Source organism: Castor canadensis, chromosome 6 (genome assembly GCF_047511655.1).
Source record: "Castor canadensis chromosome 6, mCasCan1.hap1v2, whole genome shotgun sequence".
NCBI lineage: Eukaryota > Metazoa > Chordata > Mammalia > Rodentia > Castoridae > Castor > Castor canadensis.
The window spans coordinates 102294421-102318711 of record NC_133391.1 but is presented as its reverse complement, the minus strand read 5'-3'; the positions used below and the strand labels follow the sequence as shown (position 1 = coordinate 102318711).

The window sequence follows — 24291 nt, the reverse complement described above, 5'->3', positions numbered from 1 at the left end:
TATTGCCAGTTATTTTTTGTTATTGTAAACAATGTTCTTTGAACATTCTTGCACTTTGAATACTTGTTTACTTAGGGAGTAGCCATAGAATAAATTCCTAGAAATTATGCCTTTACTATTGTTTATATAAAACATACTTCCACTTGGATTACCAGATTGTGAATTAATTTGAAGAGGAAAATAAATTGCTAATAAATTATTTGAGATAGTCACATACAATAGATGTAAATAGAATTGTAATTTTGCATATATTCACATGGCTTAGTTTCATGATCACTTTGAGTCTCAATGTTAAATCACAGTGTAGCAGTCTGCTTCAACTATGAAAAATACACAAATCTTGGATTGTCTGTGCAGTCTGTTCATCTCACTCCTAGAGACACAGCTTATTCCAAAATATAGTATTTTATTTTGAAACTGAAGCTTACTTGAAGAACACATTTTTAGATGGTAAAATGAGTTAGAAATCATTCTACAATTGTGCTTGATGTGCATTTACATCTTGTGCCTTAATTTCTCCCTAGAACCAAGCTATAAGGAAGCAAATGTACAAGTTATTTATTCCTTGGTAGAAAGGCTACTTAGAGCCAGACCATAGCAACAGGAAGGGGAATGCTAAATTTAGCCCCATTTTCCCTTTGTCATTGAATTAATTTGAGGGGACATCAAAAGTATTAAGGACAACAGACTGGTAATCACCAAGATAAAGATGACATACCCAGGAAATACTGAATCAGAACTTGTTCAAAGTAAAATGTACACAAGTTATAGCTAGGTATCTTAGTTAGTTCTTTGCATTTTAAACAGAATGTTTAAATTCTAATAGTTTCAATTGCTAATTCTGGGAAATGTACAGATTCTCTTATATAAACAGAGAGAACATTATAAAACATAGGAGAGAAATTGTCTTGATTAAATGAAATATTGCTTAATGTCAGGTCTAGATTCATTACCCAATTAATAAATATTAACTCTTTACTTTTTTTGCATTTAGCATTTTTAAGCTTCCACCAGTTAACTGATGTCCATCTTTACTAGGAGTACAATCAAATAGACTAAAATTATTAAGTCTTCTAAATTGTTTCTGGAAGAGGTTTTATATATGTGTGTTTGTGTGTGGTGTGTATATATATATTTCATATATATATATATATATGAAAAACTCAGAACTATACCAAATTATAAAACAGTTTTTTAAGTCAATAAAAAGGCTAAATACTCTAAAAATATGTGCAGCTTTACTTATCTGATATTTCTCAACAAAGATTATATGCAAAGCCTTTTACAAGATACTACAAATTTTAATTTTGAATACTAAGTATACAAAAATTAATCTGCCACAACTCACAGGTAGGTTTCAGCCATTTTTTGCCAGTAACCCTTTTTCAGCTTTCCTTAAGTGTTAGCACAAAATGAGAGGGGTGGATTGTTATCTGTGTATATATTTCTAACAAGAAAACTTACAAAGTGGGGATAGGGTAGGATGAAGATAAAACCAACTCTCACAGACATGATAATATTGTCTATGTCTTTATGAATTTCTATGGAAATAAATCTTATACTTAATTAATATGAGACTTAATATGGCACTTTGCCTGTGTTCCACTCCTAGCTCTGTAATAACTGGATGAGAAAGTGTGCTTTTCTTCACTACCTTGTTCTTTACCTCTTAATAAGAAAGCTAGGTCATATAATCTGCAGTGTCTGCATTGATGCAGTTGAATTCTTTGCAGACATGCCATTAATATTATCATTGAAAAAATCATCATTTCTATAATAATTCAATCACAAGAAATTACTAATAACTTACAATTTTAACTTTCCTTGTATTTGTGGACATTGAAACTCAGAGGAGTCAAATAATACTTGACAAAAACACCTTATTAATGCAGAACCATGTTAAAGGCCTAGACCAAGTTTCTAATCATGTTGCATTTTCAAATTTTCATAAAATTTATTAAAAACATTAAATATATTATTGTTTATGTTATTTTTTTATTCATCTGAAGGTTTATCTTGGGGGAGCGTTTTGCAAATCCTCATTTCTTCTATAGATTATCATAAGAAATTTTCAAATATATCATTATATAGTTTTCTTTACATTTATTAAAATTGGCTTTTAGTTAAATTCTCCCAAGTACAGTCCCCTAAGTAGTCTTGATATGCTGGTGATTATGAAAAAATTCATAATCAAATGCATCATCCTTTACTGATAAGCAATAATGAAAACAAGAAGGTGGGAAAAATAAGGATATCATCTTAGAGTTGATATTAAAGATGTGTCTAACTAGGAGTATCACTGATTTTTTAAGCTACAAAATGATTATTCCATTGTCCCTTTACAAGTAACAAATGATGGTCTGCAATGCTGAAAATATTTTTGAATTATTTTGGATTTGTGTTCAGAGGTTACATCACATCAGTTCAAATGATCTTAATGCTAGGAAACTTGAATTCTGTGTGTGTGAATTATAGAAACTGTCAAGTCAGATTAGTATAAATAGCTTTTTCTAGCAGTGTAACATGACTACATGGTGATGGTGGTCTTAAGATGGCTTATAACGCAGTTTTAACATTTTTAAAGCTTAGAAACAGAAGTATAAATAGACACCTAGAAATTGAAATTTTTATTTCACATTTAGCCTTTAGAAAGAAAAGCATAAGATGGACAATGAATGGTAAGTCATGCTCAGTTAACATGGAGTGTGTTAGTGTGACTCCCTTTAACTTGCATTCTGTTAGTTCCAGCATTGACTAAGCACACAGACACTAAGGCACAGGTGTCACCTGTGCTTTATGTCTGTCAGCATGAAATTTTTATGCAAACATAGTGGCTTCTCAGTGATCTTAAGCTAAGATAAAAAAGAAAAGCTATGATTTTGGGAACAGGAAGATAATCAAATGCTCTACCATCTTCTTTTTGCTTAAAGAATGGCAGTAACTGAACATTGTAATCCCACTTCTTCAGAATAACAATGTATATCTCAGACAAGTTGTGTTTGGGAAGAAGAAAGAAAAACTAAGTTGAGTTCATTTAAACATGCATTGAAATAATAAAAGGAATATTAATTATATAGGATAACTCATTAAACTCAAGAACTGTAAATGCAATTGGACCTCACAAACAACTGAGCAAGAATCAAAGTGTGTGTATCCAGTCACACTTTCTCTCTTTACTGTGCTTGTGGCTGCCTCAGCCACTACTGCTCACATGTCCTCTTATTTCAGTTTACTGGCTAAGACTACCATAGAATTACAAGAAATTCTGTGACAGATGACTAGCCCATCTTGGGTCAGTCTTCCTCTGATCAAATCAGTTGTGGTGAGCTGGGTCATGGCAGCACATAGAGTTGCTGAGCTCCTCTGCATATGGTAGGGGAAGAGAGTGGGGCATGATCTCAAGAACTAGGCACGTATCCCAAAATGTATCCAGCATACCTTATTAAAATAAAATTCAAGCAAAAGTTGAAATGAATTAGTGAAAACAAGTCTTATGTGTAGACCAGTGATGTTTCCATAATGATTAAGTGCTGCTTTATTACCTAGTATTTCCATTCCACGCTTTAAAAAATGATACATAATGGGAAATGCTGCCTTTACAGTATAATTCAATGATTAGATTCAGTTAAGAAGGAATTTACTTTTTTTTTCTTTTCAAATTGACAACAGTCTACCATGTTTGGAGCTCATTTTGCTCAACCAAGTAGTCAAGAATTCAGTCTCATTGAAGAAACATTCCATGCATAAATCTTAACAAACAGTTATACTCAGTTTTATCTCAGCCTACAGTAAAGTTTGGATTGTTGTGAGAAGTTCAGTTATCCTAACTAGCTGAACAAATGTCTGGGTAAAAGCAGACATTTTGAAAATGTTCCAGACTTTATCATGATGAATCAACTAGGAAATCATTTATCACTCTTTAGTCTCTTCCCTGATTCTTCACCTGCTGAACCACTGAGTTACCATGTAATGTAAATGCACATAAATATCTACTTAATATAAATAATTAGTACTTAAATTTCAGACAATTGATCATTATTCCTTGCGTTGTGCAACTTTCATCTCTAGCCATCAGTATTAATTAATTACCTCAGGGTTGGACACTTGACACATCTCACTTATTTGGATCCACATCCCTATAGTAAATCTAGAAAAAGAAAAAAAAACTGTTTTGGGCCTAATAATTTTTTAAAAGGAGTTAGAACAAATTTATATGGGCAACAACTTAAAACATGCTTTATAATTACAGATATAAGCATATAAGGAGTGCTGACAGGAAATAAAATTCAGAGACAGAAAACTCCAAGTAACCAAACATTTTTATCCTTCCCTAACCTAATACTAATCCCTGAAGGCCACTTTGATCCAGGTAGACTCTTACTCTAATGCCTCAGCATCTGAAAGTCTTCCCATGAACACTAAGCAAACTTATTTTTCACACAGAAAAGGTTTCTATTTCTTAGTTTTGGTCTTAAGCTATTTATCTGTTTTCAGTTCCTAATATGACACATTACCCTTAAATGTCCTACGGACATTTTCCAGAGTAACTGGAAATATACATATGTGCTTAGTACTTTATATGTAATATCTCACTTAATTTTTACAGAAATACTGTACACACAAGGAAATGGGGGCTTTGGAAAAGTTATTATTTACTTAACATTCTCTTGATATAAATATATGCATGTGTGTATAAAACTCATTTATAGTCAGGCTCCACCACATTAAATTGCAAAGCATGACTTATACAGTGAATAGTTATTATGGTATGAACTTATAGTCAATGTCATTAATATACAAAGTGACAATTACACACAAGAGTTCCTCAAATATTAGAAGACAGATTGGTTCTAGGTTTGATGTCAATACAAGCAAGATGTGGAATTTGGAACCAATAATAAGATTCACAGGCCCCCATTCCTTTATTAAATCTATTTAGTCAGTCTCCACATCTTCCTCACTCTCTATGCATTTGTCCCTTATGTATTTTTATCTTAATAAGACATGTCAGATATAAGGTATGGTATAATATTAAATAAGTATTGCCTTTAATTATTTATTGCCCATTTGTTTGGAATCTAAGATTCAGGACAGGAAATAGCTCCCCCACCTCTTTCACTGTGAGGTCCTCAGTGACTGGACTTGGTCTCTGAAATTTGATAAACACTCACTAAATATTTGTCAAGTGAGAGAACAAAAAGAACAGTACCAACAGAGAAAGAAAAATAAGCCACAAGTCGTACCATCATAATGCTATTCTGTGTGTTCAATCATGTTCTGTTTACTCCCACTGGAGACTGAGCCCAGGGCCATCTCACCATCATTATTCATTGGAGGAGTGTTGGTCTTTTCATATGTTAGGCCCTCAGTAAATAAAAATTATCAAAAAGTCTGAAAACTCTAGGCCTACTTGCTGCATTATCATCATGAAGTTCACATAGAAAGTTGATTTCAGTATCAGTGTATGTTTCTTCAAAACAGATTCATAGAACAATTACCAATAACTATGACTGAGATTAAATCAGAGAAAATTAAGGAAAATAAAAAGTACAATAAATACGGTAAACATTTATCTATTTTTCCAGAGTTTTGAAATGTCCTGAATTTCTTAACTATATGAAAGAATGTCTGAATAAACTAAAAACAATCAAATCAAAACTGTAATTATCTAAATACAGTAGATCCTGAGTAGTCAGGGGTCTATAGTTCCAAGGAATCCATCACTGAGGAATAATCTTGACTGCTTAGGATGTATAGAGTTCAGTACTGTGCTGCAGATGGTTGATTCACTTTTCCTGTAACACCATCCAGCTTCCACTAACAATATGTTCTTTTCAACAAATCTAAAATTTTCATTTCATCACTTAAATTAAGCATGTTACTTTTACCTTGCTTTTTGTGACCCATTTGCTGTTTTGAAAGGCAAAAATTGTGTTCAAGGAAATACTCCATAGATCACACGATTTAAACACAACCGACAATTACATGGGATCAACCGAGAGCTTCTCTCAGTCAACTGAGCTGCTCATGTGGGAATTTAAGATTTGGGGTTTTGAAATTGCTTTTGTTTTTTCATTATTATTTTTGACTATGCTTGACCAAAACTAAGTATAATAAATCCACAAATAAGCAAACTATTATAGACGTAGTGCTTTGTTGTTCTGTAACTCTTCATGCCTAAAGCAGGTGTGTTTTTGTTGTGTGCCAATAATACAGAGTCTGTCCATTTCATGTTTCCTTCCTTAGTCTGTGAATTTCTGGTATGTGCTGGTGATGAGTGATGAACACACAGAGAGGCGATATCTGCTGTTTTTCCTTCTGAGTTGGGGACTTCCATCTTTTGTGGTGATTCTCCTCATAGTTATTTTGAAAGGCATCTATCATCAGAACATGCCACAGATCTATGGACTCATTCACGGTGACCTGTAAGTACATCCAGGCAACATGTTGCCTTCTTAGTTTTTTATATCTTAACAGTTTTGCCAGTAAGCAGTGGACACCATTGCCTATGAGGTGTTACTGAAGGTATATCAAGAAGACCTTTGCTTTTCTTGCACTCTGTCCTTTTTCTAATCATTCCTTTAAATAAAGAACTATTACTTCTCAATATCTTTGATAGATGTGATTTTCTCAAGTGAGTTGATTGGAACAGTTCAAAATAATTTGTACCACAGCCTAATTTAGTTTACTAGTTGAGTTCAATAATGTCTAGCAAAATCAGGGTGCTATGAAAAATTTGATAAAGAATGAGTGAAAAATTTTGGAGTGTGGCACATTATCTGGGGAGTGTGTTTAAGGGAAAGTAGAGGATGGTAGGAACCATTACCTGTAAGATCCCTAAAGACAGAATTAGATTAAATGCAGTGACTGCAAAGTACACTGGGAATGAGATGATGCCCTTCCTAGACATTCTTACTTATGTACTCTAGTAATCTTAAAAACACACACTTCTTTCCACATGCACCTATATGTGACTTAATCCTGAATCTTGTATCTTGTCGGTTGAAGACCATCAAACATTTTCATTATCCCACATTCAGGAAAAAAAAAAAAAGTCTTTGTAGTAATAAAGCTTAAGTGGCTCCCTGGTCTAATAAAAATAAGAGAAAAAGTAAAATTCTAGGTAAAAAAGAACAGACTATTCACAATCTTATAAGGACAGTATTATCTTTTTATCTCACAGGTTACTGTGAATATAAAAATTATTTAATAGATATGTAAAATTTTTGAAAGGTAAAATACTATATAAGCAGAAATCATTTAAGTAGCATTATTGCCTGTGATCAATTACATTCTTAAATACTTATTGATGTGTGCAAATGTGTTCCACACTGCTATCTATCACAGTCCCCACACCACATTCAGTCAAAGGAGACAAGCTACATCACATACAGGGAGAGATCGGCTACTTGATCCTTCTGTCTTTTTAGTAAGATTCTCTCAGACTGACACTTTATAGTATCATAATGTATTTTGTCTGTGTAAAACTCTAAAAGCCTATAATTAGAAAGAAATCATAATGTCTTTTCAGAATTATAACTTTCACATTTTACTATTCTGTCATGAATTTAAATCTTGGGCTACCCAGATTAATTTCAGATATTCTGCCTCATTCTTTGTTAAATACAAAGGAATCATGAGGCAATCCTGGTGAAATAGTAAATCCTATTTGGTAATGGTAGGGTTTATGGTTGTGTGAAATATGTAATGGGTTATCTGTTGAGCAGTGATCACTTGTAGTTATAACAAATTTCATTTTAGTCTCTAACTAAATCTATAATGCATTAATATATGAGAGTTGCTATTTTAATTTTTTTTGTTAAGTTTAAGGTTATGTTGATTTCATAAAATGAGTGAGGAAGTCTGGTGTTTATTTATTACTTATTTCTTAGTATTAGACTGCTCATATGGCTTATAATTTTCTTTGTAAAAAGGCTTTTAATCACAGATTTATTTTCTTTAATTCATATAGGATTATTCACATTTTGTATTTCTAGTTGTCAATTTTTTAAGTTGTATTTTTTTGTGAATTTTTCTATTTCATTTAATTAAGCCAACTTTTAATGTCTTGAGACCTATGGTGATGTATTCTTTTTTATTCTTGCCAATGATGATATGTATCTTCTTTCTCTTTTTTCTTTCTCTCTTGACTAGTCTTGCGGGGGTTGATCAATATTGCTCTTTCCGAAAACCTACCACAAACTACCTTATAATATGTGTTTGTTTTCAATTCTATCAATTTCTATACTCATTTTCTAGTTTTGTTAATTTTAATGTCTGAACTATTTCATTCTTTACTTTCTCCTTCCTTTCTTCCTTCCTTCCTTCTTTCTTTCCTTCTTTCCTCCTTCCCTCCCTCCCTCCCTCTGATACTGGGGTTTGAATTCAGGGACTTGCACTTGCTAGACAGGTGCTCTATCATTTGAGCCATGCTGCCAGCCTTGAGCTATTTATTTTTCTAATTTCATTAAATAGATGTTTAAGTAATTGACTCTCAACCTTTTCTAATCCATAGCAGCTTTAACTATATGTTGCAAGTTTTGAAATGCAACATTTTCAAGATCATTCAGTTATTTTTCTAGTTTTCACTGTGATTTTTCTTTGGCTCATGGTTGTTTAGTTAATTGTTGTTAGTTAATCGTTGTTAATTAATTTCTACCTTTTTCTTTTAAGCTATCTTTTATACTAACTTTGACTAGTTTTACTGTGGTGGGAGTATGTTTGTGTGATTTTAGTTCATTGAAAATTTTTTTTCTTTTATTATTCATATGTGCATACAAGGCTTGGTTCATTTCTCCCCCCTGCCCCCACCCCCTCCCTTACCACCCACTCCGCCCCCTCCCTCTCCCCCCACCTCAATACCCAGCAGAAACTATTTTGCCCTTATTTCTAATTTTGTTGTAGAAAGAGTATAAGCAATAACAGTAAGGGACAAGGGTTTTTGCTGGTTGAGATAAGGATAGCTATACAGGGCATTGACTCACATTGATTTCCTGTGCATGTGTGTTACCTTCTAGGATAATTCTTTTTGATCTAACCTTTTCTGTAGTTCCTGGTCCCCTTTTCCTATTGGCCTCAGTTGCTTTTAAGGTATCTGCTTTAGTTTCTCTGCGTTAGGGACAACAAATGCTAGCTAGTTTTTTAGGTGTCTTAGCTATCCTCACCCCTCCCTTGTGTGCTCTCGCTTTTATCATGTGCTCATAGTCCAATCCCCTTGTTGTGTTTGCCCTTGATCTAATGTCCACATATGAGAGAGAACGTACGATTTTTGGTCTTTTGGGCCAGGCTAACCTCACTCAGAATGATGTTCTCCAATTCCATCCATTTACCAGCGAATGGTAACATTTCATTCTTCTTCATGGCTGCATAAAATTCCATTGTGTATAGATACCACATTTTTTTAATCCATTCGTCAGTGGTGGGGCATCTTGGCTGTTTCCATAACTTGGTTTTGTGAATAGTGCCGCAATAAACATGGGTGTGCAGGTGCCTCTGGAGTAACCTGTGTCACAGTCTTTTGGGTATATCCCCAAGAGTGGTATTGCTGGATCAAATGGTAGATTGATGTCTAGCTTTTTAAGTAGCCTCCAAATTTTTTTCCAGAGTGGTTGTACTAGTCTACATTCCCACCAACAGTGTAAGAGGATTCCTTTTTCCCCCGCATCCTCGCCAACACCTGTTTTTGGTGTTGTTGCTGAAGATGGCTATTCTAACAGGGGTGAGGTGGAATCTTAGTGTGGTTTTAATTTGCATTTCTTTTATTGCTAGAGATGGTGAGCATTTTTTCATGGGTTTTTTGGCCATTTGAATTTCTTCTTTTGAAAAAGTTCTGTTTAGTTCACTTGCCCATTTCTTTATTGGTTCATTAGTTTTGGGAGAATTTAGTTTTTTAAGTTCCCTATATATTCTGGTTATCAGTCCTTTGTCTGATGTATAGCTGGCAAATATTTTCTCCCACTCTGTGGGTGTTCTCTTCAGTTTAGAGACCACTTCTTTTGATGAACAGAAGCTTTTTAGCTTTATGAGGTCCCATTTATCTATGCTATCTCTTAGTTGCTGTGCTGCTGGGGTTTCATTGAGAAAGTTCTTAGTTTCTGAACTTGTTGTTTTAATGATGATATGTCGTGGAGTAGTTCTATTTTGATCTGGTCTGTTTGGTGTCCTGGAGGCCTCTTGCATTTGTATGGGAATATCTTTCTCTAGATTTGGGAAATTTTCCGTTATTATTTTGTTGAATATATTACGCATTCCCTTGGCTTGCACCTCTTCTCCTTCTTCGATGCCCATGATTCTCAAGTTTGGTCTTTTGATGGAGTCAGTGAGTTCTTGCATTTTCTTTTCACAGGTCTTGAGTTGTTTAATTAATAGTTCTTCAGTTTTTCCTTTAATTACCATTTCATCTTCAAGTTCTGAGATTCTGTCTTCTGTTTGTTCTATTCTGCTGGATTGGCCTTCCGTTTTGTTTTGCAGTTCTGTTTCGTTCTTCTTTCTGAGGTTTTCCATATCCTGGCAGTTTTCCTCTTTAATGTTGTCTATTTTTGTCCTGAGTTCATTTATCTGTTTATTCATTGTGTTCTCTCTTTCACTTTGGTGTTTATACAGTGCTTCTATGGTTTCCTTTATTTCTTCTTTTGCTTTTTCAAATTCTCTATTTTTGTTGTCTTGGAATTTCTTGAGTGTCTCCTGTACATTTTGGTTGACCCTATCCAGTATCATCTCTATAAAATTCTCATTGAGTACTTGTAGTATGTCTTCTTTTAAATTATTCTTGTGGGCTTCATTGGGTCCTTTGGCATAGTTTATCTTCATTTTGTTGGAGTCTGGATCTGAGTTTCTGTTCTCTTCACTCCCCTCTGGTTCCTGTACTAATTTTTTGCTGTGGGAAAACTGGTTTTCCTGTTTTTTCTGTCTTCCCGTCATTGTCCTTGGTGTTGTTACTGTCCCTGTACTGTGTGCAATTAAGTATTTTCTAGCTTATAATAATAACAATGGTAATATTTAGAATGGAAGGGTGAGCTGAGATGGAAAGCAAGAAGTTAAAGAAAAGGGGAAAACAAATATACAGACAAGAGGGAGAAAGCAGAACAAGGTTTCAGATAAGAAAGTTCCAAAGGTATAAACAGGGAACGTTTGTGTACTAATCGACAGTAAGCTGAACAGACATTAGAGAGACAGAAAGAGGATTGAAAAATCAAAGATAAAAAAATAAAAAATAAGTAAATGAAAGAAATATCTATATATAAAAATGAATTAAAATAAAATGGAAAATAGAAAATTAAAGAAAAAAAAAAAAACAAAAAACTTCCAAGTTTATATGCAATGCAGTTTCAGTCTTAATAATTTGGGTATCTGTCTCAGTCTCCAGTCCTGGAGATGGTGCCTCAGATGTTGTTCTGTAGTTGTCTCATCAAAGGGGATGCATAAAGTAGAACCAAACTACACACTCACACACACACACACACACACACACACAAAAAGCCCCAAGTGTCCCCAGTTCAAATGCAATACAGTTTCAGTAAGTTTTTCGGCTTGCAGGTGTAATTCGGTTGTTCTCTCATCAAAGGTAGGGAGAAAAAGAAAAAAAAGCGTCTGGAGACAGTTCTGAGAGTGGTATCTGCAGCTGTGGCTTGCCTGCCTGCTGCTCTCAGCCTGTAGCTGGAGGCGTTATTTATGCAGATCTCTGGGGTGAGCTAGCACTCACCTGGTCCCACAGGCTTTGTTCGCTCAGAGTTCTCCTGTTCGGGAGCCTCTGCTACAAGCTTTCCCCTTTCCAAGCACTGGGAAAGGTGACGTTGTCAGGCCTGTGTGTTTATTTACAGTTCATGTGGGAGGTGGGTCTTCCCCCCTCTCTTCTGAAGTTTTCCTCCCACTGCCACTTTCAGAAGCTTTCCTGCTCCTGCTTACTGGGCGGTGCTGCTGCTCCTGCTGGCTGCCATGTTTATTTACAGTTCACGTGGGAAGTGGGTCTTCCCTGCTCTCCTGTGGAGTTTTCCTCCCTCCTCCACTCTCACAAGCTTTCCTGCTCCTGGTTGCTGGGCGTGCCCCGCTCCCGCCAGAGGCTCTGGGCCTGCCTGGCTCGTTTATTTACAGTCCCGGGAAGGGTTCCCTTCCCCCAATCTTCAGTGCTCAGGGTGCCCCACCCTCTTTCCAGCGTGTCTTAACTGTTCTTTTTGCTTATTACTCAGTTTCTCTTTTTTCCCCGGGGTGGAGGTCAGTCTGTCCAGGGGCTATGCTGCTCTGGCCCAGGCTTGTCTGTGGAGGAACCGCGGTACCGCGAAGCTCACCTGGTCCTCGTCTTCCCAAGCCGTATGGGCGCCAGCCACTGGCGGCCCCGGGGCCTTCCTGGTTTCTCCATTTAACGTGAAGTGGAGATTCTCTGCACCGGCTGGAGGTGTGGAGGGGTCAAAGTTATGTCTTTTCTCAGTGATTATGCCTGCAAAGTGTGTCTCCAGCGTCTCTCCAAGATTTCACTATAGGAGGCTCGCTTTCTGCTTCCTACTTCTAGCCACCATCTTGGAATCCTCCACATCATTGAAAATTTTTGAGACTTGTTTTTTGGTCCCCTAAAATATTTTGACCCACATTCTCTAACGAAAGGCCTACCATCCACCTAAGTACACAGGTTATGAATTTGAGAATTCTTTTTCTTCTTTTCCCTTATATTCCATATTCTACAATCACAGTTTTCCAGTCTGAATCCCAAACATCTTCCTAATGCACTTTCTCATTTTAATCATTATCTCTTATTTCATCTCTGACTCTTCTGTTCAGCATCTGTCATCTTTGGTTTGTTGAGTTGCTTCCTAACACATCTCTGTCTCTAACTTTTTCACTTCATAGTTATCCATTAAATTCTGGAATATGGAAATGATCACATCATTTTGATGCTTAAAACTTAGTTGGCATAAGGTTATGGCATATCATTTCTCTAAACCATCCTCCTTGTTACCCTTTATAACTGAATTTCTTGTTATTTCCCTTGGTCTCTTATTTCTCAAATGCTTTCTTTCATTTAGTCTTTTTAGAAAATTTTTTTCTTCTGAACATCAAATTAATAAAGTATTTATTTTCAGATTGAAATACACCTCAGATATAGCCTTGGTAGAATCAGATCCTTTTATAAATCCTGTGATTGTACTGTTATACTATATTGAAAATATGTCAGTCTTGTAACTTGAGATTGAGCCTGGAGATAAGTGACTAATTGCAGAGTATAGTAAGAGTTAATACATTTATGAAGGATATGGGGTTTAATTTATCCCTTAATGGAAATACCTGAACTAGAAAAAAGCTTTAAAGCCCAAAGTACGTTTATATAAAAGAGAATTTACTTTCTTTGTGCAACAATATGCACACCCTAAAGATTTCACACAATAAAATGATTAATAAATAGTATTTAATGCACCTGGAGATCACTAAATAATGCTAAATTTCTCAACATCTTAAATATCACATGAAACATATAAAATCTTGTAGAAAGAAATTCTCATATATACATAAAAGATCAAATTCTAATTTAGCAAAATTAATGACTTATTGAAGCTAGATTTAAATCATTCAAGCTAATTTAGAGAAAGGCCCAAAAAATCATAAATTTTACATGTACTTTTTCCCTTAAGATGGAAAACCCAATATGGACTTATTGTTGATTCTTTGTCACTGAGCCAGAAAAAAAATCAACAAATATTTTATTGAATAATGATTGTGTGCAAAGAGCTAGATGCATTCCCTTCTATAAGCTTACAATTTTTTAAATTATAATAAAATGCATGAATTCATAGTTTAAATTTAAAATTAATTACAGTTTTCAGTAATTTAGTTCTTAGTATTCACCTTCATGTTTTATTTTAGTACTCTTAACAAATCTTCATTATAACCTACCCTGATTGTCCTGCTGCTGAACTGAATTATCCATTTTATAAATTGCTCAGACCTCTGAAACAATCTAATTTTGCTAGCTACATTAGGAGAAATTTTATTAATATAGAGGACATACCTCTCTATTCTAAATTAGAACTAAGTAGAAGTAATCATTCAGTATGGAAAATATGATAGCATAGGAGAATCTTTATTTTCATTAAATTACTTAGAAAGAGAATCATGAAAAAATGGTTATAAATATAAGAACCTATTTCTCTGTTGTCTAAGGACTGAAGAAAGTAACCATGTATCTGTGGAAGAGCAATAGCTTCAGAATCTCTTCCTGGACTTGCTCAGTTGAGATGTGTGTTATTGTTTATCAGTAAGCACTTGTACACACATGCACACACACACACACATATACATGCACAAAAAAATTAGCAACATTACAGTAGTATTTTCCAACTATTTAAACCCTAAAATAGAGAGGTTTTAAAAATGTTTCAAACAAGGTCCTTCAGCTTATTTTCTTTACCTACAGCCAACCCAAGAAAAATAGGTCACCACTTCCAAAGACACTCAAAATTATTTTTTCAATAGAAGCTCCTCTAGAAACTTCTGGTAACCAATGGCAACTGGTAATCAATAGACTTCAAGGGTTGGAAACATCTTGCTTGTTTTAATAAAGTCCTAGGCACATCCTCAAAGCCTGTCATGTTCTAATACCTGTTCTAAGACACGTTAGGTTCTTGAATTTTATACTGTAAACATACTCAATTTACTTGACTTTTTATAGCTATTGATTATACAACTCATGTTCAGCTTGTTCCCTCACCAGATTTACAGTCTCACCTCTCTCAGCAACAACCTCTGCTTTTCTAACTACTCTTTTATCTCTCTGAGGAAAATTCTAATTGCTGATTTCAGTTACATTCCTCATGCTTCTCTCATCACTCCGGAATTCTCCTCTTTACACACAGGTGGAACTTAGACAAGACAAGTCTAAAAAGCATTGAACCCAATCTCTGTAAGTCCTTGAGTAACCTTCACAGAATCATTGACAAGTGTTTGTTAACTTTATGCTTCAACTCCATGACAAAGAACATACTTCCTACCAAATGTTTTTTCATATGGAGTAGATAGCTATTTCTTTTAGTTTCTGATTGAATATCTAATTGCTGATTTCATACCAAAAAAGTCCACACAGAATAAAGTAATATTTACACATGATAATCCTTCAAGTATTTGTCTTAGTTTTCTCTTCCAAGCTTAACATTTCTGATTTGTTCAAGTAGTTCCTCGTGTGACACCTTTTTACTGTTTTGGTAGGTTTTTTTCTAACTTTTCTTGTCTATATCAATACTTCCTTTTATTTTGGACATTTTATTTTGAAAGACTATTAAACTTACAGAAAAGTTACAAAAATTATACAAAGTTCACATATACCTTTTATTCCTGGTACATACAAACTTGCACAACCATAGTGTAATGATCAAAACAAGAAAATTAACAATGATAAAAGAATATTGGAACTACAAATTAGTGTGAATTTTATCCACAGATTAATGTGAATTTTACCATATTCCCCCTATGTCCTTTTTCTGTCCTGTTCTGAAATCCAATGTAGTGTTTCACTTTCCATTTCGTGGTAGTACGCCCTTGGTTTCCTTTAATCTGACAATTCTCATTATTGTTTTTACTTTTGATTATACTGGTCAATTATTGTGTAGAATAAATTGAAATTTCAGCTTCTCTAATGTTTTCTGGTGATTAGATGGAGGTTATGTATTTGGGGCTAGGATGACACTGAGTGTTAAGTACAAGTTTTAACATGTGAACATTTTTCAATTCTCTTGGGCAAGATTGTCTTTCAGCAGTTTGATTGTATGCCTAAGTGGATCTCTGAGTTTATTTTAACTGGAGTTTATTGAGTTTCGTGTATGGGTAGATTAACGTTTTAATCATATGTAGAGAATTTGAGCCATTATTTCATCCCATACTCCTTCTGCTCCTTGTTTTCCTCTTCCTTTGTGAATTTTGTTTTGCATACATTGGTATGCTGTTTGTGTCCCATGGAACTACAAGGCTCTGGCAGTTTTCTTCATTCCCTTTCCTTTCTGTTCATCAAACTGGATAATCTTAATTGACACATCTTTACATTTACTGATTTTTTTTCCTTCTTCTGCTCAAATCTAATGAATTTTTTATTTTCATTGTTGCATTTTTCTAGAATTTCTATTTTTATCATTTGTGTCTCCTTATTGGTATTTCCTATTTGGTGAGACATCATTCTCATACATTTAATTGGTTCTTTAGACATGATCAATTCTAGTGTTTTAGGCAAAATTAAACTAGTTGATTCGACATCTTCGTCCAATGTGTCTAACATCTGGGTTTCCTGAAAGACAGTTTCTATTGATTGCCTTTTTACAACCCTGTGTATGGGTCATACTCTCTTGTTTATTTACATATTTTATAATTTTTCTTGAAAACTGTTTTTTCTAAATAATGTGAAAAATCTGGAACTCATAATCTCCTTCCGCTCACAGTTTTCTGAGAGGAAGAGTTTCTTTCTGTTTATTGTAGTAGTTTCTTGGTTTGTTTATTGACTTCTTTGAATTTATAACTTCAACTCTGTAAATCTGTATCCTTTGTCATGTATGGCCACTAGAGTCTCTTTTCTATTAGATTAGTGACAGTTGATGGATTAGACAGAGATTTCCTTAAACGCCTTAACCCAGAAATCTCCCAGTCTTTGCCAAGGAACTCTAGTGTGCATTTTAGGACATAACCTCAGCACAGCACCAGGAGGACAACAACTCTGCCTTAGCCTTCACTTCCACTTCATGAGTACCCTCATCAGTGGTGAGAGTGTTTTTGACCTCTTAAGTCTTTCCTGAGCATGAGCAAAGGCCCTAGGCATGTGAATGGATGGCCTTCAAGGTTCCCTGGAAGGTATTAGAGCTTTGCAAAGCCTCTAGGGATAGCTAATTCCCTAGATTTTCTTTGAGTTTTTTGGTTTGTTTGCCCAAGTGCTATGTCTTTGTTTTTGACAAGCAGCACCACTCTCTTTAGCCCTACCCAAAGAACAGATTTTTTACACCGGCTAAGTTGTGGGAAAAGTCAAATACAGAGAATTGTGCAAGTTGGAACTTTCTTTGGGAATGAAGTAGTGAAAGAACTCTGACTCCATTTTGATTCCTCCTAAGATCCCCTCCTAGACTGTACCAGAAACATAGGCTGTTCTTTTTCTTGGGTATGTGACTCTATATAGTAGGGTCAATTGACTAGGGTAAATAAAACTGGCACAAAGCTTCTTATTCTTACCATGATCCATCCTTCCTTCTACCTTTCCTTCCTTCCTTCCCTCCCTTCCTCCTTCCCTCCCTTTCGTTCTTCCTTCCTTCCTTCCTTCTTCCCATCCAACATATGCTTTCCATGTACCTCCAAACTGTTGGTTAATTTCCAGAGTATTAATAAGGTTGATTCTGAAAATTTTTGTCAGTTTTCTCATGGCATATATGAAACAGAATTTTCTCACAGCTGTTACCCTGTGCCTCAAGTTTTAGTAGAAAGATAGATAGATAGACAGGTAGATATTATAGATATGCCCATCTGATATATTGCAAATATTTTATCACATTTTATTGGTACTTTTTTTACTATGTAACATTTTTTTAAATGTAGTCAAATTTATCAGTGTTTCTTTATTTGATTCTGGATTTTTAGTCATATTTAAAGAACTTTTCATAACATGAAAGTTTAAAAAAAATCATCGAGGACCAGGAATATAGTAATGCATGCCTATAATCCTAGCTATGTTGAAGGTGGAGATAGAAGGATTAAGGTCCAAAACCAAAAAATATCCCAGTGTTTTTAGTGTGTGTATACTAAGTGTTTTTAGTGTGAATAGGTGTTGAATTTTTCAAAGCATATTTAGCAACATTGAAAACAATTGTGATTTTTCTCAGATATATTAATATGGAGCATTATATTATATAATTATATATTAATATGAAGTGTCATATTTAATATGGAGTATAGTATTATTGAATGGAACCTACCTAGCATTCAGGAAGAAATTCTTCTTAATCATTATATTTTCAGGTGGGGTGAAACTCTTCCAGAAAAATTAAAATAAGGCAAAAAAGGAATTGGGGACTGACTTAAAATTGACTTAAACTTAAATGTAACTCTGTTACGTTTAGAGTTTGTTGTAGTCTCTGGTATGGTACTTGAATGTTTTCTGTTTTCAAATGTCTACCTAGTTGGCCAATTACCATTTATTTAAAACATGTATTTGGATCTCATCTTTACACCATTGATTTGAGATGCCACCTTTATCATATACTAAATTTCCATATGTACTTGGGTCTATATCCAAACTTTCTATTTTATTCTACCTGTTGTTTTGTCTATCAGTGTATAAGTCTCACTGTCTTAATTACTGAGACTTTTTAGTGTGTTTTAATAACTGGTAAGTCTAGCTCCCCTCCACCCTTATAGTATTTTTTCATTTTTAGTGGACCCCTGATTATTCTTATATATAGACTTTTTAAAATAAATGTTATGCTTATGTTGTATAAGATTGTTTCTATAAGATTTTTATTGGGGTAGCGTTGAATTTATAATTCAACTTATCAGGAACTGCCATGTTTCTAATGTTCATCCAAGAACAAGTGATATGTTTTCATTTCCATAAGCCTAGTTTCATATCTTTTGATATTGTTTTACAATTCTCTTTTAATAGATTTTGAACATACATATGTAGCCTTTCTTGTTGTTTTTGTTAGTAGGATTTTTTCTGACCTTTTTATCCCGTGTTTATTGTGTGTAGAGTGAAGGCTATTGATATTAAAATGCAATTATTTTTCTTTTATTTAGTATATTCCTATTTTATTTAGTTTTATCATTGATTTTGAGGGAATTTCCAATGATGTTGTCATAGTATGTTAAAATAGGCATAGTTTTACTTTTTTCTTCTTTTAACCTATGCTTATGCCTTTTGTTTATTTCTCTTATATTATTTCTTTGGTTAATAGTAGTGAGCATAGACGGCATCCTTGCTTAGTTCCTGATGTAGTAGATATGCCTTTAATGTTTCCCCATTAAATAAAATAGCCTTAGTAAAAGATATACAGATTTTATCTTTATTTTGTATCTTCAAGAGGATTGGGGCACACAGGAAAATTGTGTGTATGTTATAAGTCCAATAACAGAACTAGAAATATAATACCAATATTCTAATTCTGGTAGTCTGACTATTCACTAAATATTTGATATCATAATAACATAAAGAAACTAAAACTTTGAAGACAAAAGAGAAATGTCTCTTCATTCTTATGTTCTTGAGTGCTTTTAGTGTGAATGGATATTGAATTTTGTCAAAGCATTTTTAGTACCTTTGAAAATAATCACAATATTTCCTAGATATGTTAATATGGCATATGATATGGAGCCTTCCTAGAATTCCAGGAAGAAATCATTCTTTATCATTTTATTATTTTCTTAGTATGGAGTTAGAATATTTTAATTTATACTTCATTTAGTTTTATACTATTTATGAGTGATATTGATCTGTAGTCTTCTGTCTTCATGATGTACTTACTTTATTTAAGTAGCAGCATTTTACTTGTTTCATAAGAGGAGTTTTTCTTCCCTTTTATGGACCATGGGTCTTTGCAGGTTTGATAGAATTCCCCTGTGAAACCATCTTAACCTTCTGCTTTTTTGTGGAGTGGTCCCTTAATCACTTCTCTACTTCTATGAAAGTCAGTCTGTTTGAGCTTTCTAAATCAAGTAGAAACAATTTTGTTCACCTGTATTTATCTGGAAATTTATCCAGCCAACAGAGGTTTCAATTCAATTGAATAGAGGACTGCAAGTCAACAGTTCTTTATGACATAACCACAAACATGAAATTTTCCAGAGTTGATCTCATCAGAGTCACCTGGTCTGGCTAATGTCAAAAGAGCATGACAAATTTCATTTTTAGCTGCTTGAAGCTGTAGCTGTAGATAAAGAGGGGAGGGCATCTGATGGCTTCAAAGTTTGTCCAGTAATATTTTTTCAGAATTCAGTCAGAATAATTACAAGGGTCTTTGTCTTCTATAACTGTGTTGCAATGGTAATATAATACATAAAACTATTAGCAAAATATTCAAATTTAAAAGTTGCCATGAGAAGACAAAGATGAGAATTTCTTGTGATCAACTTAAAATTCTAGGCTAAAAGAACCTTGGATGATTTTACCTGCCATAATTACTGGGGAAAATTATAGGTACATTACTTCCTTCCTTCATTCTCTCTGTAATGATTCATTGAACCCTCTTTATATAGGATGACAGATCAACCCACACCACAGTGTCCTGTACTTGGACAAAAATTATTACATAAAACTCACTCAAACTCTACCTTGAGTGTCCTTCTCTGTAAAATATACAGCATCATCAAGTAGCATCATTTAGCATAAAAATATTTAATCAGTTTCTCTGACTACTTAACATTTATAAATAAGCTTCTGTGTCCAGGTTAAGCCTAAACTTCTCTTCAATGTCTAGTGTGCAAAACATCCCACTCTTAAGTAAATGTGCTTAATGTCTGGAACACCCAGCTACTGAATGCAGAGACCTAAATGTGGACTTTAGCAAGCTCCTTGTACTACATATATCATGAGGTGTGGCTGTGAAGTTTTTCTAAACTGAAGTATAGTGGCTGTGCACTGTTTAGCAGGGCTTTGGAGGTAGACAGACAAGGAGTCAGTACTGGATGTGCCATGTTCTAGGAATGTGTCTGAACAAGTTGCTTACCCTCTGTGAACTTGAAGCTTTCCATCTGTGAAATAATAATAATACCTGTATCTTGCCACTGTGATTTGGATGATACATTTAGGGAAAATGTACATATAGTGTCTGGCACAGAGCGTACAAGAAATGAAAGCTCATGTATAGGTCTGTGGATGTGTGTCTTACATAAAGAAGTAAATACATTTACTCTATTAGACAAGCCCAGTTAATCATCATTGACTCTACAGATTCCTGAAGAGTTGCTTACTGTTTTAGACTCTACTTAGTCTAAAGCTCTTTCTGTATTATTTGTATTCTTTTGCGTTCATCCTTGTCATTAGAATTGCAAACAAGAAACTCAGAAGCTTCTATCAACCTAAGCTGGAGTTTATTTTGTTTTATTTTTTTCATAAATGACAAAAAAATTCTCTAAATCTTGCAGTCTTTAATTGTTTTTTCTTAGTTCAGGCTGCTATACTGCATACTGTAGACTGGGCGTGTATAAACCTTTTTCCATACACTCACAGACAGAAAAATTGGGTACCAATATACTATCTTACCTTTTATTTTTATTTATTGGACAATTTTCTATATCAGTATGTATATCTATCACATTTTATGTCATAATCTCTTGTATTTTTTATGAACCCTCTATTGGTACATTCTGGACTATTTCTAATTTTTTATAATACTGTTGTAATGAATATCCTTAAGCATTAGTCCATTTTGCATTATTGCAATGAAATGCCTAAAGCCAAATAACTTTATAAATAAAAGAAGTTTGTTTATCTCAGTTTTGGAGATTGCAGGGCACAGCACTAACATCTTCTCAGCTCACATCGCATCATGGCGAGAGCACATTGTGAGGAAGTGATTGATTACATCCTAAAACATTAAGCCAGAAGGTAGATGTAGTTGTACATACCTATAGTCCCAGCTACTTGAGAGGCTAAAGCAAGAGGTTTACTTGAGCCTAGGAGTTCGATACTAATGTGGGTAATGGAGCAAGACCCTATTTCAAAAACAAAATTGAAAAAGAAAAGCAGGAAGTGATAGAGAGATTGGAATCCCACAGTCCCTTCTGGTCATGTCCTAAATTGACCAAGGATCTGCCACCAGGCATGATCTTTTAAAAACCCTACTACCTCCCAAAACCTCCATACTAGAGACCAAGCCTCCAACACATGAACCTTAATAGGAGACACATTTAAACTCCATCCAAACCATCGTACTGTGTGGATGTATGTTTGCACATTTGTACTAATATTTTCCATAGGAAAAAAATTGAATTCACAATGGCTCAGTCAAAGATATATACAGCCAGAAACTGGTGGCTCATACCTGTAATCCTAGCTATTTAGAAGGCAGAGATCAGGAGGATCAAGGTTCTAAACCAGCCTGGGCAAATAGTTCTCGAGATCCTATCTCGAAAATATGCAACAGGAAATAGAGCTGGGGAGTGGCTCAAGTGTTAGAATACCTGCTTAATAAGCACAAAGCCCTGAATTAAACCCAGTACCACCACCAAAAAAAAAAAAAGGCATATATGTGTGCATATATATACATATACAGAGAGATTACTTTTTAAAAAGATATTGCCAATGTGTCTCCAAAAGAATGCACCTATTTACACTCAAATCATAAGTTATATCAGAGCCCATGACTCCAAATTCTTGCCAATTCCAGGTGTAATAAATTTTTGTTTTATATCTAGTATCTTGCATTTGCATTTTTTGGTATTAGATATGTTGTAATAGCTTCATTTATAATGTACCAGATACTCTAGTAAGTGTATATTCTCATTTATTTGTATACAGCCCTATGAGTTTGAATTTCTTTGCATAGATTTATTTAGCACTTTTATTTTTTTTCTTCGATTGCTTTATTCATCTCCCTGCATTAATTGTCTTAATTATTTGCTCATGCATTTCAATGACTTGAAACTTTCAATGATTCAAATGCTTTTTTCTTATTTCCTTTTGTTTGAAGGTAAGATGGTAGGCTATATTAGGTATATTAATTTTTGTCTTTCTTGAATTTTTATTTCGCTATTAGCATATCTTTCTTTTATTCATTTTAAGTAAATTTGCATTTAAATATATTAGATGAGCTTTTGTGTAATAAACTATTTCAGATAATTATTTAAAATATTTTGTGTGATAATGAAAATTTTAACTGTGACAATACAGTTAACATGTTGAGAACATTTAAAATGATTTACTCAGGGTCAAAATGATGAAAATACATGAAGCCTTGGGAACCTCAGACTATTCTTCCTAATTTATTAACTAGATACAGAATCAGAAAGACTAATGATCACTTTTAATTCAGTGCTAAAAATGTAGGCATTTGAAATATCAAGCAAATAAAGCATTAGGAAATAGGTAATTGTAAAGCCACAGGAAGTGGAGTTGTAATGATAAATATGCTTGTAAGCTTGCATTTCATCTTGTTTGTTTTCTTTAAATTTTTTAGGAAGAAAGTGAAAAAATCGATTACCTTTTATTTACAGGAACTCCATGCTACAAAATATTTTGCAATCTCTAAGAGACTTTCATTGGAAAACAAAAAGTTCATGCAACCACAAATGTTCAAGTATTTCTTATTCAGAAAGCAAATGGCTTATTTATACAGGAAGTTCTGTGGTTGACATCTCCAATTAAAAAGGAAATGCTCACAAACATAAACAATTTGTCAAACAAGATATTTAATACAATCTAAGAAAACCATTTCTGGCTCAAAGGGATTTCTGGCAGTTTATTTTGGGGTTCTATTGTCTGCTTTGCAGCTTCTCAGGAGAAAAAGATCAGACTGTTATTTCTTTTTCTTAAAATAATGTTCCTTTCTTTCTTACAAAATTAGTCAGTATTTGTTTAGAAATTTTGGAAAGCAGAAAGGATATAATTTTTAAAGGAGAACTCATTTGTTTCTCTATCATCAGCACTCCCAATTGTTAATATATTTCTGTTTACATATAGATTTATATATTTTTGCTTTATATACAAAATTGGGATCACACTGTTTTATTTCAATTAATTATCCTAATTATCACTAGAATTTCCTGTGCCACTAAGTATACCTCAACATTTTAAATGATTCACAGTATTTATCTCATGATAGAATTTATCGAATGTGTTTTCCTTTGTCCAGCATTGAACATTTCCGTTCTCCCCCGTCTCCACTTTTAATGTTCACAAAGCCCGCAGTGAATTTTCTGTTACATTTCCATACCAGAGATGCCTTGAAATGAAATCACTGGAATATGGTACGACACATTTAGAAATACTGAAGTTGCCTAATTGTCCCCTGGAATGATTAAACATTTTCACTCTCAGCAACATTGCTTGTAAGTAGCAGTCGCCTAGCACCAGAGCCAGTCTTGAATGCTTTATTAAGCTTTATAATTTTGATAGATAAATGTGGTGTATTTGTCAGGGTCTCCAGGGAAATTAACTACAGGATATGTTTGTATGTGTACAAAGAGAATTATAAGCAATTGGCTTATATAGTTAGGAAGATCTGCAATTTCCAAGATTTACAAGGTACGTCAGCAAGCTAGAGAACCAAAAGAGCTGATGTTTTTGATGGAGTCCAAAAGCAATCACCCAGTTCAAAGGCCATTGGGCAGTCAGAGAATTCTCTCTTA

The 24291-nt window shown here is 34.1% G+C and overlaps 1 protein-coding gene across 4 annotated transcripts in view; it reads left to right on the top strand.

Moving 5' to 3' along the window:
- The window catches only part of Adgrv1 (adhesion G protein-coupled receptor V1), a 609243-nt gene that overhangs the window by 396467 nt on the left and 188485 nt on the right, over positions 1 to 24291 (top strand). For all 4 annotated transcript variants that reach the window (XM_074077095.1, XM_074077094.1, XM_074077093.1 and 1 more), the window contains one exon: positions 6247 to 6425. In XM_074077095.1, coding sequence (XP_073933196.1) covers positions 6247 to 6425 — 179 coding nt within the window. The remainder of the gene's footprint in view (positions 1 to 6246; positions 6426 to 24291) is intronic.